We start from the raw sequence: 15,753 nt of genomic DNA on the forward strand, positions 1-15,753 counted from the left end.
ACGGCTAAAGGAAAGGAGTATTCAGACAGACTGACCTCTGTGAGTTTTCCGCAGACGGTACATTTGGTTTTGAGGATTGATTTGGGCGGGTTCTGTTTGTTCTCGTACGCTCCGAGGCAACCCGTGCTGCAGAACTCCTGAAACGCCTCGCTGGAGTCCACCTGGGCCACGATGGTCCCCTTCATGTTGGTGATGTCCCTGAAAACACAACACAGTTAGTACACTGCTTATTTCTCTTATGTACAGTGCCTTGTTTTTATTCTGCTGCGATGCAAACATGTCCCAAATTGGGATCAATAAAGTACTTATCCATCTACATATGATAATAGGAACAATGGTTTGATTAACATTTTGGTGCTTTTAGATCCACCATCTCCATGCACAGGGACACCGTTATCTAAATTGAGATTTAATTGAATACCTTAATTAATTTAAATACAAGGATCACAAAAAAGTCATATTTTGATATCATTGATGTTTTCTAAGATGTTTTAGTGTTGCCATGTAAGTGTATTTTTTAAATGGATTGTCAAATACACCGTACAAACTAAAAAATAAATGTCCTCGTTATAATTATTCGTATTAGGTGTCGACATCATGCAGGAAGATACTATCATAAATAATTGGTTGATGCAAAAATATTCTTAAAGAGAGATAAGATAAGAGAGATAAGATAAGATAGTACTTTATTGATCCCAATTTGGGAAATGTTTGTGTTGGGATCAATAAAGTACTATCTTATTTCAAATTTAAAAAAACTTTACTTAATTGAACATAAAGATTTGACTAATTGTTACAACCCCTTTGTTTTGTGAATGGGCGACGCTACATGCACAATGCTACATTCAAACCGTAAACGCTCTCAATGTGCTGCCAGGTGTTGTGTGCCTGGGACTCACTTCTTGCACATGGTGCAGCTCTTCTTGGGGGCGGGTTTGTGCGAGAAGGCGGACAGACAGGTGGTGGAGCAGAACAGGTGGGTGGAGCCTTTACGCTGGTAGGCCGTCTGTCCTTTCTTCAGAGGCTTCTTACAGTTAGCACAGGTCACCTGGGATCAGCAAACAGAACAATGGCGTCACTGTGGGGCGGCTTCACACCGGTGATACGTTATCTACGACTCTGTTAGCTGCCACTAGAGCTAACATCCACCTGAGGAGCCACTGCAGATACATATTACCCAAAACCCTCTTAGCCTGAAAGAGACACACGTCTGTCTTTAAAACAGTTTCAAGTCCCCCCATAGCCTTGTTCGTGTGTATGATTGGACTGTGTGTTATAGCATGTTTGAAGGTCAGTGAGGCCTTCCTCTGTATATCCACAAAATATGTAGGTTTGATATGTGATTTAATTGTAAACTACACAAGGCTTACAGAGAATATTGTATTGTCTATGATTGTATACATGTGAAAAGCTGAATTAAAAAATAATTTAAGTTTCAAGTTGAGGAAAACCAAGGAAAGACACATTTTTGTATTTAAAGAAATACAAGACGGAGAAAATAAATAAGAAAACCACAGGAGTAATTACGAAGATAGCTATAGCAGGAAGTGAACAGCTAACTCTGGATACAAGTTCTAACTTAAACAACTAAAGTCGGTCTGCTATGACAGGGTCTTCCTCCACATTCACCCAACAACTACACACACCTTGACGGTCCTGGCCTGCGGCTGCGACCCGGAGGAGGAAGTGTTGGAGGAAGACTGGCTCGGAGGCTTGGGCAGAGAGGAGGCCGGGGAGGGAGAGTCCACCCCCGACTGCTTCTGGTTCCTGGGAACTGAAGCTGACTGAGAGATCCACAAGTCTGGAGGGAAAGAAAGACAGAATGATAAAACTTGATCTAAAGCAGTGAGGTATATTGCCTCCTAAATTAAGTTATAAGTTAGCAAAATCAATCAAATGTAGGTCAATTATACTTGAATAAGACTAAAGAAGAAATCTCTTTCAAAGTATTGGTAGGTCCATGCTTAAAACAGAAGCCTCACATTGCTCAGGGGAAAAGCACAAGTTTCATGTGTGGGCCATATCTCATTATACTTCTTGAATTAGCTGAGGGCCGATTCAAAATGGACAACGGGCCGCCGTTTGGACGCCCTGATCTGAAGAATCAAGTTTTTTTGAACCAGTGTAGTCCACAGCACCACATGGAGGAGATGACAGGAACATGAGCAACTCACAGACTACAAAGCCCTCACTGTGCCTTGCTGCATGACGTTGCATTGTTTCATAGCAAGAATAAAGGTGATCATGCTTTTGACTTGTTCAGAAGGCTGTGTTTGTGCATATCATCTGAACACCGTCCCTGTGTATCTGTTACTCCGTAAACAGATGAAGGAGAGCTGGTTACAGTTACAGTATATTACTCTGTTCGCCACATTCATCTTTCCATTTTATGATGATGAGAACAGTTTGGAAATGCACTAAAGTTAACTCCTATCCTCTGAACGCAAGCAGGAAACAACACGCAGGTTCCTCAGAACACAAATAAAAGCAAACATTTCCCAAATTGGGATCAATAACGTACTTTCTATCTATCCATCTATCTATCTATCTATCATCTATCCATCATCTATCTATCTATCTATCCATCTCTCTCTCTCTCTCTCTATCTATCTATCCATCCATCCATCTATCTATCCATCTATCTATCCATCTATCTATCTATCTATCTATCCATCTATCTATCTATCTATCTATCTATCATCTATCTATCATCTATCCATCTCTCTCTCTCTCTCTCTATCTATCTATCTATCCATCCATCCATCTATCTATCCATCTATCTATCCATCTATCTATCCATCTATCTATCTATCTATCTATCTATCTATCCATCTATCTATCTATCTATCTATCTATCATCTATCTATCATCTATCCATCTCTCTCTCTCTCTCTCTCTATCTATCTATCTATCCATCCATCCATCCGTCTATCTATCCATCTATCTATCCATCTATCTATCCATCTATCTATCCATCCATCTATCCATCTATCTATCCATCTATCCATCTATCTATCTATCCATCCATCCATATATCTATCTATCTATCCATCTATCCATCTATCCATCTATCTATCCATCCATCCATCTATCTATCCATCCATCCATCTATCTATACATCCATCCATCTATCTAAAATATAAGACCATAAGCAGAGACATGTGTTCTGTTGGATAACATATTCTTCACTGGATTCAGTTCACATTGTAACGAGGGTTCAAGCCAAGTTCTGCTAACCATTTCAGTAACAACCGTCACATTGGCCCCGTGTGAACGTGCTCAGGTTAGATCTCCTTGCTGCATAATAGAAGCGTTACCTGCTCTGTTGTGTGTCCCCGAGTCTCCGTTCTGCACCAGCTGGCCCCGCCCCGGGTTGAAGGAGGCTGTCGGGCGACCAGATGGGGTTTCAGGAGTCAGGCTGAACGAACTGCTGATCTGAAGGCCGTTCTCCTCCAACTGGCCTTCACCTGCCTGGACAGAGAGGATTCTTAGGTCAGTTTATTTAACCTAGTGACAAAACATCAGAAAACCAGAAGATGGTTTGGTCTGGGAGGAACCTAAAAAGAGTGAGCCACCTGCATCGTATCTAACCTCTTACTAACCGCTGCCACTTGGATAACTTAAGATTGGAATTAACCATCAGCCCACGGCAGTGTCATCACGAAGAGATCATCAATAGGGCAGATCCCCAATATGAAGAAGTGTAATATTAAAATCACAGGTGTCACAATATTTGTTAAAAAGCCAAATATGTGAAAAAAAAAAATCATATATCAATCAAGATTTGTGGGAAAAGTCAATTAAAAGTCCTTATACTTAAAAAAATAATAATAATAATCACACCTAGGGCTGCTTAATTCATCGTATTTTAATCGCAATTACGATTATGTCTTGCAACGAAAACAACGTAATCGAAATATAACGATTTTTCTTTTTTGTTATTGGTTTTTCAGTTGAGTTGTACTTAAAGTTCACGGTAATCAACTGTTAAAAACACACTGTTAAAAAAAGTTCTCCAATAAATGGATGTTTTCAAAGTAAATGGATTATCGTTTTTAATAATCGTGATATCAATTATTGCCCCAAATAATCGAGATTATGATTCTTGCCATAATCGAGCAGCCCTACTCACACCGTGATCGGTTTAACATATTTTTCAATGATAATATAAATAATATTTAAAAAAGGATTATTCCCCAATATAGCAAATGCTTTATAATTCAAAATAATCATAATTTACAAAGATAAACCTTTTTACGACAAAGAGAACACCAACATCTATTACCAACCAATCCAGAACCCAATCAGAAGGCACACATGTGATCAACTGGTTTAGTCGAGGTGAAAGTAAACCACACAGTATTGAAGAAAAGCTCTCACCACTGTCGCCGCCGCGTCCTGCAGTGAGGTCACCGAGGTGATCATCAGGTTCATGTCCTCCTGGTCCTCCTCTGCTTCCTGAGTCGGGGTCTTCTCTTTAGGACCAGCCGAGCCCCCCTTCTCCCCTCCGGACCCCAGAGTGGTGACGCTGGAGATCCTGATCTTGGAGTCTGGCTCGGTGCTGCTGAGTGCACCGGGGGAGGAAGAGGAGGCGTCTTTCTGCTCAGCATCCTCCTCCTCCTCCTCCTCGTCCTCGATCACTATGGGCTCTGCTTCCGTGCTGGGAGTTTTGGGAGGGGCCGCGGCCGCCGTGGAAGCGCTGGAAGATGCAGGAGAAGCGGGGGTCGTTTCCTCTTCCTCATCCTCCATTTCCTCCTCCTCCTCCTCTATCGTCGTGACCATGTCTCCGGGCGCCTCACCTGGCTCCAGACAGGCGGTGCTGGGCGTGTCGTGGGAGGAAGGAGTCGTGGCAGAAGGCTGGGGGTCCTCCACCCCTAAGAGGACCACGTCATCATCATCATCATCATCGTCCGCTGTGACCCCCTCCTTCTTTGTGGCTTCCTCTGTGGCCCCCTCCTCCTTTGAGGCATCATCAAGTTCCTCTGTGGCCCCCTCCTTCTTTGAGGCATCATCATCTTCCTCTGTGGCCCCCTCCTCCTTTGAGGTTTCATCAATTTCCTCTTTGACCTCCACCTCCATTGTGGCTTCCTCATCTTCCTCTGTGGCCCCCTCCTCCATTGTGGCTTCATCATCTTCCTCTGTGGCCCCCTCCTCCTTTGAGGTTTCATCAATTTCCTCTGTGACCTCCACCTCCATTGTGGCTTCATCATCTTCCTCTGTGGCCCCCTCCTCCTTTGTGGCTTCATCATCTTCCTCTGTGGCCCCCTTCTCCTTTAAGGCTTCATCATCTTCCTCTGTGGCCCCCTCCTCCTTTAAGGCTTCATCATCTTCCTCTGTGGCCCCCTCCTCCTTTAAGGCTTCATCATCTTCCTCTGTGGCCCCCTCCTCCTTTGAGGCTTCATCATCTTCCTCTGTGGCCCCCTTCTCCTTTAAGGCTTCATCATCTTCCTCTGTGGCCCCCTCCTCCTTTAAGGCTTCATCATCTTCCTCTGTGGCCCCCTTCTCCTTTGTGGCTTCATCATCTTCCTCTGTGGCCCCCTCCTCCTTTAAGGCTTCATCATCTTCCTCTGTGGCCCCCTTCTCCTTTGTGGCTTCATCATCTTCCTCTGTGGCCCCCTTCTCCTTTGTGGCTTCATCAACTTCTTCTACCACTTCTTGTTCTTGTTCTTCCGTTACCATGGAAGCTTCCTCCCCAGCCTCCTCCTTCTCCTCGGGGGGCGTGGCCTGTTTCTCAGGGGAGGGAGTGGCGTCCATGTTCTCCACCCTCTCCCCTGCGGCAGGGCTTGGTTCTGGCTCCCCGTCCATTGCTAAGGCAACCACCTGGCAAAACACCAAAAAAACAAAACAGTTTAATCATCATAAAACCAGTGTCTGGTGCCGGCTCCACCTCATTATCTCCTGACAGCTGCACAGGTAACGCAGCAGCAGGTGTGTGTCCCCCCCCCCCATAACCCCCTCATGACAGGTGAAGAACCACAGCCATTGTTAGTCACCACTCGGGATATGTGCCATTAGGCAATTAAATGTTGCTACCCTCCCTTGTCATCACCAAAAATACTAGTAAACAGCATTTTATAAAAAGTATTATTATATGAATTAATGCATTTCAATAAAACATTGACAAATTGTAGTAAAATGTCTTCCTAGTGAAACGTCTCTTTATAAAAAAACAATCATCCTTTATCTACTAAGGCTACAAAAAAAAGGAAGCTGGGAAAAGGAATCGCCCGGTTTTCTCAGGCAATTGTTTAGTTGAAAGATGTTGGGGGGAAATGACATTTCATAAATCTAGCGCACTTTATCAGTATTTAAATTAGTTAAACATATATGTTTGTTTGTAGGCTGTATTAGAATACATTGGCTGTAGGGACTTTTGTTTACCTAATGATAACACATGGCACATTTACTAAATACATATTATGTTGAATATTGTCTTTAATAAATGTTATTTAGGCAGTAATTGCTGTCATGTTTTGTAGGATAATGGACAATCAATGTTTAAGAATGCATGATGATGTGCCCTGTTTAACATGCACAATGCAAAGCAGGGCTAGACATTGTAAATGGCACGCTGGCCCGGAAGCACTATTTATGGCGCTTTTCCACTGCAGCGCGTAGCAGGGTTAGCGGGCCGTGCCAACCCCGGCCCGTTTTTTGTTGCTTTTCCACTCGGGGTAGTTCCGGCTCAGGGCTACTTTTCCCCCTTTTTTCTGGCCCTCCAAATCGAGGTTCTTACCGGGCCAACATCCGGGCTGAATATGCTAAACTAGTGACGTAAACACTCTTGACTGTTGAATGGTCAGAGAGAATTGCTGGCAAGGGGGCTACAACAAAATGAACATATTTTACCGTGATTTAATTCTACGTTTAAAAATTATGCCGAAGTAACAACATACTGATACTGGTCTGCTGACAAGACAGCAGGCGAGAAACCTTTTAAAATGCGTCTTTTCTGAATGGAGATCGGATCGATCAGGTTAAGCTAACGTTGTATATGCTCCGTCAACACTCACCAATCTGATCAATGATGACATGTATAGCTGCTAGGGATGGGAATTTGAAAGCAAATGTATATTCGAATATTCGACCCCCCAAAAAACGGTTAACCGAAATGTACATATCCTATAAAATTTTTTTTGGGTAAACGTTTTTTTTTTAACACATTTTGGTAAAAAAAAAAATACATACATGTTCAAATAAGTGTAGAAACCAAGTTGAATTTGTCAAATGTATTGAACTGGTGATCACAGTTTGACAGCTATAGGCCTACAGCTTTCATGTGCGGAGGTGATTCACAATCAGCCCAGCTGGAGAGAAGACCCTCTCAGCTGGAACGGAGGTTGCGGGTATAGCATGTATATATAAATGTAACTCTTCTTAGAGTGTAAATAATTACCGGACTATGACCGGTAAAATATGTTGAATACCGGCAAAACTAAATCTCTCCAGTCAAAATGTCTAGTACTTTGCCGCCACACACGGTTGCCAAGCAGCGCTTATTGTTGTTTAGGCTGGCCACTCATGTGTCGCGAGTGTTGACAGGGGGCGGTGGAGCACGCTCATGAACTGTTAGCGGAACCTTGCAACGGCTGCGGAGCTCATTTGCGCCACATTTGGGCCTAGGATGAGGTTTTAGTCTGCGTGATCTGCGTGTAGGGAGGGGCAGCAGCCATATCATTGGCTAGAACCAGCTAGATCTGATGGATTTGGACATAAACGCGAGTGAAGTATAACCGGAAGCGAGCGAGAGAGATCAGCACCTGCAGCTCTGCCTGCTGTGAGGGACCGGTGAGCGGAGCAAAACACACCTTTAGACGTGAGCGGAGCAAAACACACCTTTAGACGTCACCTAACATAGTTAGCTATGGCACTGTCGTATATATATATACACATTGAATTATTCAATGTGTATATATATATACACATTGAATTATTCAATTTGATAATCAACTTACACTCCCAAAAAAAAAAAAAATAAAAAAAAATATTCATAACTCATATTCGAATACCTGAATCATTTCGAATATTCGATTAATCGTTCCCATCCCTAATAGCCGCATGTCATAATTTCAGCGCTGGTTGTCTCGGTGGTGCCCAGCAAACAATGTGGGCTTCGTAAATAATTGGACAGCCTTCTGGGGAAAACCTGGTCTGATTAAGAGAGACGGCATTCATCCTACTTTGGAAGGTGCAGATCTCATTTCGGCAAACATTTCAGGGCTTTGTGGACTTAATCCACGACAAACTGGAGTTAAGACCAGGAGGCGGAGTCGCAGTCTTACACGCTTCTCTGCGCTCTCTCCGAGGCAGTCGTCCATAGGAATCCCGAACCCAATAAAATACCCAATATTAACGGTGTGTGTGTGTCTGCCCAAGGACAATTTAAGGTAAAACCTAATAGAGGTGTCATACATAATAACTAGGGCCGGGACTTTAACGCGTTAATTAAGATGAATTAATTACACAAAACTTAACGCGGTAAAAAAATTAACGCACTTTAATCACACTTATTTTTATACGGACGGATGGAAGCGTCGATAAGAGCACGGTTGTGTGCAAATTATGCAAAAAAGAATTTGCATATCACCGCAGCACATCAAGCCTAAAGTATCACCTAAATGCAAAGCATGTAGCAGCTAGCGTGGACGTTAGCCCAACTCCGAGTGCAAGGAACCACACCCTGACCCAACGCACACTCAACCAGACGACTGGTTTCAGGGCCAGGATAAGTAAGTCCACGTCTGAGAAAATAACCAACTCCCTGGCTCACTGGATTGCACTCGACTGTAGACCACTTGGAGTAACATCCATGTGAAAACTGCTTCTCACTGTTCTCAGGTCAAATATGTATATTTGATTAAAAATGCGATTAATTTCGATTAATTAATTACAAAGCCTCTAATTAATTAGATTACTTTTTTTTATCGAGTCCCAGCTCTAATAATAACCTAATAAAAGTAAATGTAACAACTACTACAGTGCAACAAAACAGGAAGATTAAATGTGGTCTCTTAAACATAAGATCTCTAGCATCTAAAGCAATATTGGTAAATGATTTAATATCAGATTATAATATTGATTAGAGATGTCCCGATCCGATCACGTGATTTTCCAAAAATCGGGGATCGGGATATTTGTATTTTAAAAAAATGTTTACTTTAATTTTACAAAACAAAAATGACCATGTTCACGTCTTAAATTCATCCTGAGGACTTTTGGTTTAAAATTACACAACATCATGTATGTGTTGCTTTCTTTGGGCTTGTTTTCAGACCTGGTTGCTTATTTCTCTGAAATCTGGCAACAGAGTGGGCGCAATGTCTAATAGTAGCAGTAAGCTAACGAGAGGCTACGTTCAGCTGGTGACTCGGGACAGAGAAAATGTCAGGAGTTTGGAAGTATTATAAAATTGAAAGCGAAGGCAGTGTAACAGCCAGATGCAATGTTTGCAAGGCGGAGGTTCCGCGTGGTGGAAAGAACAGAGCTACGTTCAACACGACCAATCTAATACGCTACCTGAGAAACAAACACCAACAACAACACGGCGAGTACACAGCGGCCACTCAGGTAACGACACTGAAGCAACCGACACTTTCAGAGACTTTCAAAAGGAAAGAGAAACTGCCACAGAACAGTGAGGCCAACACAATAACAGCCAAGATAGCTGAATTCATCGCGTTGGATGACCAGCCGTTATCCGTTACCTTTTTTTTCTCTTAATGCATTGCATAAAGATCGGATCGGGAAAAATCGGTATCGGCAGATTGTCAAAATCAAATGATCGGAATCGGATCGGGAGCAAAAAAAGGTGATCGGGACATCCCTAATATTGATATATGCTGTCTCACTGAAACTTGGTTGAGACATGAAGAATATGTCAGCATAAATGAGGCCACTCCACCCAGCCATATCAATACTCATATTGCCCGAGGCCCGGGCCGAGGAGGTGGAGTTGCAGCCATCTTTGAATCAAGTTTACTTATCAATACTAAACCAAAATTAAATTATACCTCCTTTGAAAGCCTCGTTTTTAGTCTTACGCATCCGACCTGGAAAACTTTGCAGCCAATCTTATTTGTTATCGTGCACCAGGTCCTTATTCGGAATTCTTATCAGAATTCTCTGAGTTTTTATCAACTTTGATTCTTAAAATAGACAAAGTAATTATCGTAGGTGACTTTAATATTCATGTTGACGATGATAAAAATAGCCTTACTGTTGCATTTAACTATATATTAGATTCTAGAGATGTCCCGATCCGATCACGTGATCGGGGATCGGAGCCGATCACGTGATTTGTAAAAGATCGGAATCGGGAGAAAAAGATCGGGGATCGGGAATCCTTAAAAAAAATTATTTTCTTTATTGTTACAAAACAAAAATGACCATGTTCACGTCTTAAAGTCATCCTGAGGGCTTAGTTTTGGTTTAAAATTACACAACATCATGTATGTGTTGCTTTTCTTTGGGCTTGTTTTCAGACCTGGTTGCTTTTTCTCTGAAATCTGGCAACAGAGTGGGCGCAGTGTCTAATAGTAGCAGCAAGCTAACGAGAGGCTACGTTCAGCTGGTGACTCGGGAGTCGGGACAGAGAAAATGTCAGGAGTTTGGAAGTATTATAAAATTGAAAACGAAGGCAGTGCAACAGCCAGATGCAATGTTTGCAAGGCGGAGGTTCCGCGCCGTGGTGGAAAGAACAGAGCTACGTTCAACACGACCAATCTAATACGATTGTTTGTTTTTTCATTTTCCCCCCCGGTTTTTTTCAAATTGAATTGATTGAAATCTCCAATAACAACGTAAGAGCTTGTGCCTCTTCGGGGGGTGCTAACACTTAACCATAAACGTTATCGTTTACTTTCTCCGTCTTTATATGTAGATATTACTTTTCTCCGTTAATCTCCGTCGCGTTGTTTCCAAAGCAACAACAACTTCCTGTCAACAGCGCTAACTCTCCTTCAAAATAAAAGCATGTCCATAAATAGGAAGCCAAGCCAAATTACACTTAAGACACATACAACTGCAACGAAAGTAACAAACACAATGCGATATCCTTTTCAATTTCAAAGAACACAAATTGGGTTACATTAACAAATAACTATAAAACAACAATACTGTAGAATAACAAAATAATGCCGTGAATACACCGAAACACACGTGTTGAAGCGGTTCGCTGCCGATTACTATTGAATTGTGTTACTCCAGTAAGATGGAAATATAATACTTTGTTTATTCATGTTATGTTATTAAGCTGCTGTTGTTCATTGCATTATTACTAGACTAGGCTCTTAAGGCTAGAATTCTGCACCAAGCCACATTTTTATTTTATTATTTGTGACTGAATGTGAACTTGTGAAGCTAGTCAAGCTACCTCTTTCCAGTAGAGTTATTTTTGTTTTGTTACTGCACTATCTGCACTCAATTTGTTTACATGGTTATTTTGTGGTGGACCACTGATAAGCTTTATTTTGTTTTGATCCAATGCTGCACAACTGAACTGATCCAATGCGGCTGTGAACAAAAGAAGCTATATCCATGTTGGATAGAATGGATAGTTGGGTACTGTCATTTAAATAAAAAAATAACCTTAAGGGACAACTTGAATGCTTTTTTCCTTTTTTTTTCTCAATGCATTGCATAAAGATCGGGAAAAATCGGTATCGGCAGATTGTCAAAATCAAATGATCGGAATCGGATTGGGAGCAAAAAAAGGTGATCGGGACATCCCTATTAGATTCTGTTGGTTTCTGTCAGAGTGTAAATAAACCAACCCACTGCTATAATCACACTCTCGACCTTGTTCTGACTTATGGTATTGAAGTCGAGCAACTATTAGTCGAACCGCATAATCCTGCTGTATCCGACCATTTCTTAGTAACTTTTGAAGTACTGTTACGAGACTACAAAGCATTAGTCAAAAGCTCCTGCAGCAGAAACCTATCTGTTACTGCTATAGCCACATTTAAGGAAGAGATTCCACCAATACTTAAAGGAATGGTATGCTCATGACACTCATTTTTAAATAATTATCATCCGATAAAACTGACCAGTCTCTGCCAGTCTTTTATTTATTTTTTTAATCCGACGACATTATCAGTGATTTTAAACTGATTATATACCGAAATAACATCAACACTGCTATTTCCCGGACGTGACGTAAACCATGCATTTGGTTTTCGAAGACACGTTGATCTCCATGTTATTTACTGTAGTTTCTCTCTTCAAATATGCCTCACTGTATCGCGAAATATTGCCACAATTCTGATAGGAACAATCCAAGGAATGCTCGGTTCCATCTGTTGCCAAAAGGTAAGCGTAAGAAGTACATTCGGAGGCAGTGGCTAGCGAAATGTGGCCGGCCCGAACCGAAAGATTCACAGGCTCATGTATGCAGCGAACATTTCAAATATCCGGACGACTACTCTGAGAGTATGATCAAACATAACATGGGATTTATGGAACAACCATCACTTAATGGAGATGCAATACCATCGGTCTTTCTGGTGTCATCACCGACCAGGACACCAGTTCGGCCAGTTGAGAAATCGCCCTCTGCAAGTGTGAAGCGACGGAGGAGTAGAAGTAGTGCTCGGAGTAAGAATAAGGTATGTTATAGCGCATTTCCATTGCAGCGGCTAGCCCCGTTTTAACGTCCTTTAGCGTCCAGGCCAGGACAGTTTTTGGTGGCCTTTCCATATAGCGTAGTACCGGCTAGTGTGTACTTTCCCCCAGTTTTTTCCGGCCCCATAAAATCGTGATTCTATGGCCAGGGACAACGAAGCTGAGTATGCTAAACTAGAGAGGAAATCGCTAGCAAGGGTGGTACTACATGCATACATATTAGGGCTGTGCAATTTAATCGATCTTGCGATATATATCGATATTTAGTTTTCCGAGAAAGTATCGATATTTCAGCCGCGGGTATCGATACATTAAGTCTGATAACTGTGTTCGTTATACTCGCGTCCAGGAGAGAAGCTTTAAAAAGGAGATTAATTGAGTCTCTGAGAAGGTTCAAATGTATACTTTAATTAATAAAAAGCGCGGGAATGTGAACGGGAACACGCCTTTTCTCGTCCTTATCTCTTTCATGACTTTTCATTTAATACATTTTAAATGCTGTAATCAATACTCCAAAAATACCTCACGGCTGGTATCATTTCCGGTAGTTCCGAATGTTGTCTCATGCTACCCACGTCTGTACACAAACGTATTCAAATAAACTGTACCTTCATTTAATATTCAGCAATAATAATATCTCGACGTCTAAAGTTGTAGTGTTGAAATCAGTAGGTTTCGGTGCGCAACACTCCGTGTCATATCGCTACTAAATTCACCTCTATAGGAAATTGTATATTAGCCACATGCTAAATGCTAACCGGAGATGAAGGATTTTCAGAATAAAAGCTCAACAACTGGTTGTGCACAACAACTTCTGGTTTTTCAGTATAAAACAGCATTTAAACTGACGGTATGTTTATGGTACTTTATGCCATCAAAACATTGATTTTAATTTCTAACAAGTCCCATTCAAATCCCCCGTGTTCCGCCACCTGCTGCACCTTTTAATTCTCCATTGTCCATTGTGATACTGCACTTTACAGCTACAGTTTGCACTGTTTCAATAAATGAAACTAATTTTCTCACCACATCTTTTGATTCATTTTGTCCAGCATTTGCAAGCTGGAGACTCTCTGTCAGAGCCATATATTGTATAATTGAATTAATTCAATCCAAGTCAATGGAACACTCACAAGATGTCACCAAAATCCCACTGTCCCTTTAAAATCTTTCAGAAAATGATATAAGTGTATCGAATTATATCGAATCGTATCGAATCGTATCGTTGGCTGAATATCGTGATATATATCGTATCGTTGGCTGAATATCGTGTATCGTATCGTATCGTGAGATTAGTGTATCGCCACAGCCCTAATACATATAGTATCTTATATCATCTTCCTATTATACACACATGCATTTCCAAACATTTGGACTACCTATGTTGCACATGTATTATCTTTTCAATGTACACACGGCATCTATTGCACGTCTGTCTGTCCGTCCTGGGAGAGGGATCCTCCTCTGCTGCTCTCCCTGAGGTTTCTCCCATGTTCCCTTTAAACTGTGGGTTTTCTTCGGAAGTTTTTCCTTGTACGATGTGAGGGTCTAAGGACAGAGGGTGTCGTATTGTCATACTGATATGTATGGCTGAATTCCCCCATCCAATCTCTTCACATTGGTCAAAACTTCTTCCTCTGCTGACGAGTTCGAACTCAAATACTCCGCCATGTTTCCGTGTGTTGACAAAGTGAACGCATGGATGACGTCACGACCATCACGTGACTACTGAAAATGGCAAACATGGCGGCGGCCAGACGGAATATACAGGTCTTGATAAAAAAGAGCTATAAAATCATTATTTACCGGGGAATATCGCTGATTTCTTCAGAGTATGGTTTAAACATAACGTTTCACTAAATACTGAAGTTTTGATTAATTATCTAATGAGTGGACCATTCCTTTAACTCGATAGCATGTCTGCATGTAGGGGAGGAAACTTATACAAAATGTACACCACCCCAAATTGATCATTTTGTTGATAGTGCTACAGATGCGCTGCGAATAAAATTAGACTCTGTTGCTCCTTTGAAAAAGAAGAAAATAAAACATAGATTAGCTCCATTGCATAATGCCGAAACCCGCAAAATAAAGCAAAAGTCGAGACAACTTGAAAGGATATGGCGTAGGGGTGGGCGATATGACGATATATATCGTCGTGACGATATTAGGTCTCCACGATATGCTTTTTCAGAGATATCGTATCTATCGTGATAAATATATATATACATATATATATATATATATATTGAAAAGAAAAAATTGGGAAAAAAAACTATAAAAAAAATAAACTTTTCCCTTCAGTTATGCTAAAGACTTTTATTGCACCTCAAGTCTAAAGTTTACATTTTAATTGTTTGGCACTGACTTTTCCTCATTGATGTTTTAGGTTTTATTTATTGATGTTCACTGCTAGTGCTACCTCAGAAAATTCATTCTTATACTGAGAAACTGTGCCTTGAAGCCATATCAAAATGTTGAATTGTTCATTCAGGGATTCATTTCAGAAATCAAACCAGCTTGAAATGGCATTTTGGTCTGTGACTCCTTTTGATTTTAGTTGTCTTACCTTGTAGGTGCTTGTACTGTTAAGTAACTTGAAAAATAACCATAATAACCAACATGAAAAAATATCGTGATATATATCGTCTATCGTGATACTGCTTGAAAAATATCGTGATAATATATTTTTCAATATCGCCCACCCCTAATATGGCGTTCCACTAAACTTGAAGAATCTCGTTTAATTTGGCATATTACTCTCAATGAATATAAGAAAGCACTGCGTAAAGCGAGAGCAGCCTACTACTCTTCATTAATAGATGAGAATAAGAATAATGCAAGATTTCTTTTCAGCACTGTAGCCAGGCTGACAGAGAGCCACAGCTCGATTGAGCCTTCTATTCCCATAGCACTCAGTAGTAATGATTTTATGTGCTTTTTTAACGATTAAAAACTCCTTGAAACAAAATCAATGACCTCTTGCCTTTGACCAGTATAGTGTTATCAACAGCTCCCGGAAACCTAAGTTCAATGATTCTCTCTTCTAAACCATCAACGTGCATGTTAGACCCAATTCCAACTAAGCTGTTGAAGGAAGTTTTTCCATTAATTAGCACTTCTTTATTAAAT

At 41.1% G+C, this 15,753-nt stretch overlaps 1 protein-coding gene across 1 annotated transcript in view; it reads right to left on the reverse strand.

The window, feature by feature from the left end:
• zmym2 (zinc finger, MYM-type 2) overlaps nucleotides 1-15,753 on the reverse strand; it is a 46,311-nt gene that overhangs the window by 17,954 nt on the left and 12,604 nt on the right. Inside the window, 5 exon segments of the mRNA XM_071207026.1 lie at nucleotides 36-198; nucleotides 900-1,048; nucleotides 1,647-1,801; nucleotides 3,318-3,471; nucleotides 4,381-5,820. Of these exon segments, the coding sequence (XP_071063127.1) occupies nucleotides 36-198; nucleotides 900-1,048; nucleotides 1,647-1,801; nucleotides 3,318-3,471; nucleotides 4,381-5,805 (2,046 nt within the window). The 5' untranslated portion in view covers nucleotides 5,806-5,820.

Source organism: Pseudochaenichthys georgianus, chromosome 21, assembly GCF_902827115.2.
Source record: "Pseudochaenichthys georgianus chromosome 21, fPseGeo1.2, whole genome shotgun sequence".
Lineage (NCBI taxonomy): Eukaryota > Metazoa > Chordata > Actinopteri > Perciformes > Channichthyidae > Pseudochaenichthys > Pseudochaenichthys georgianus.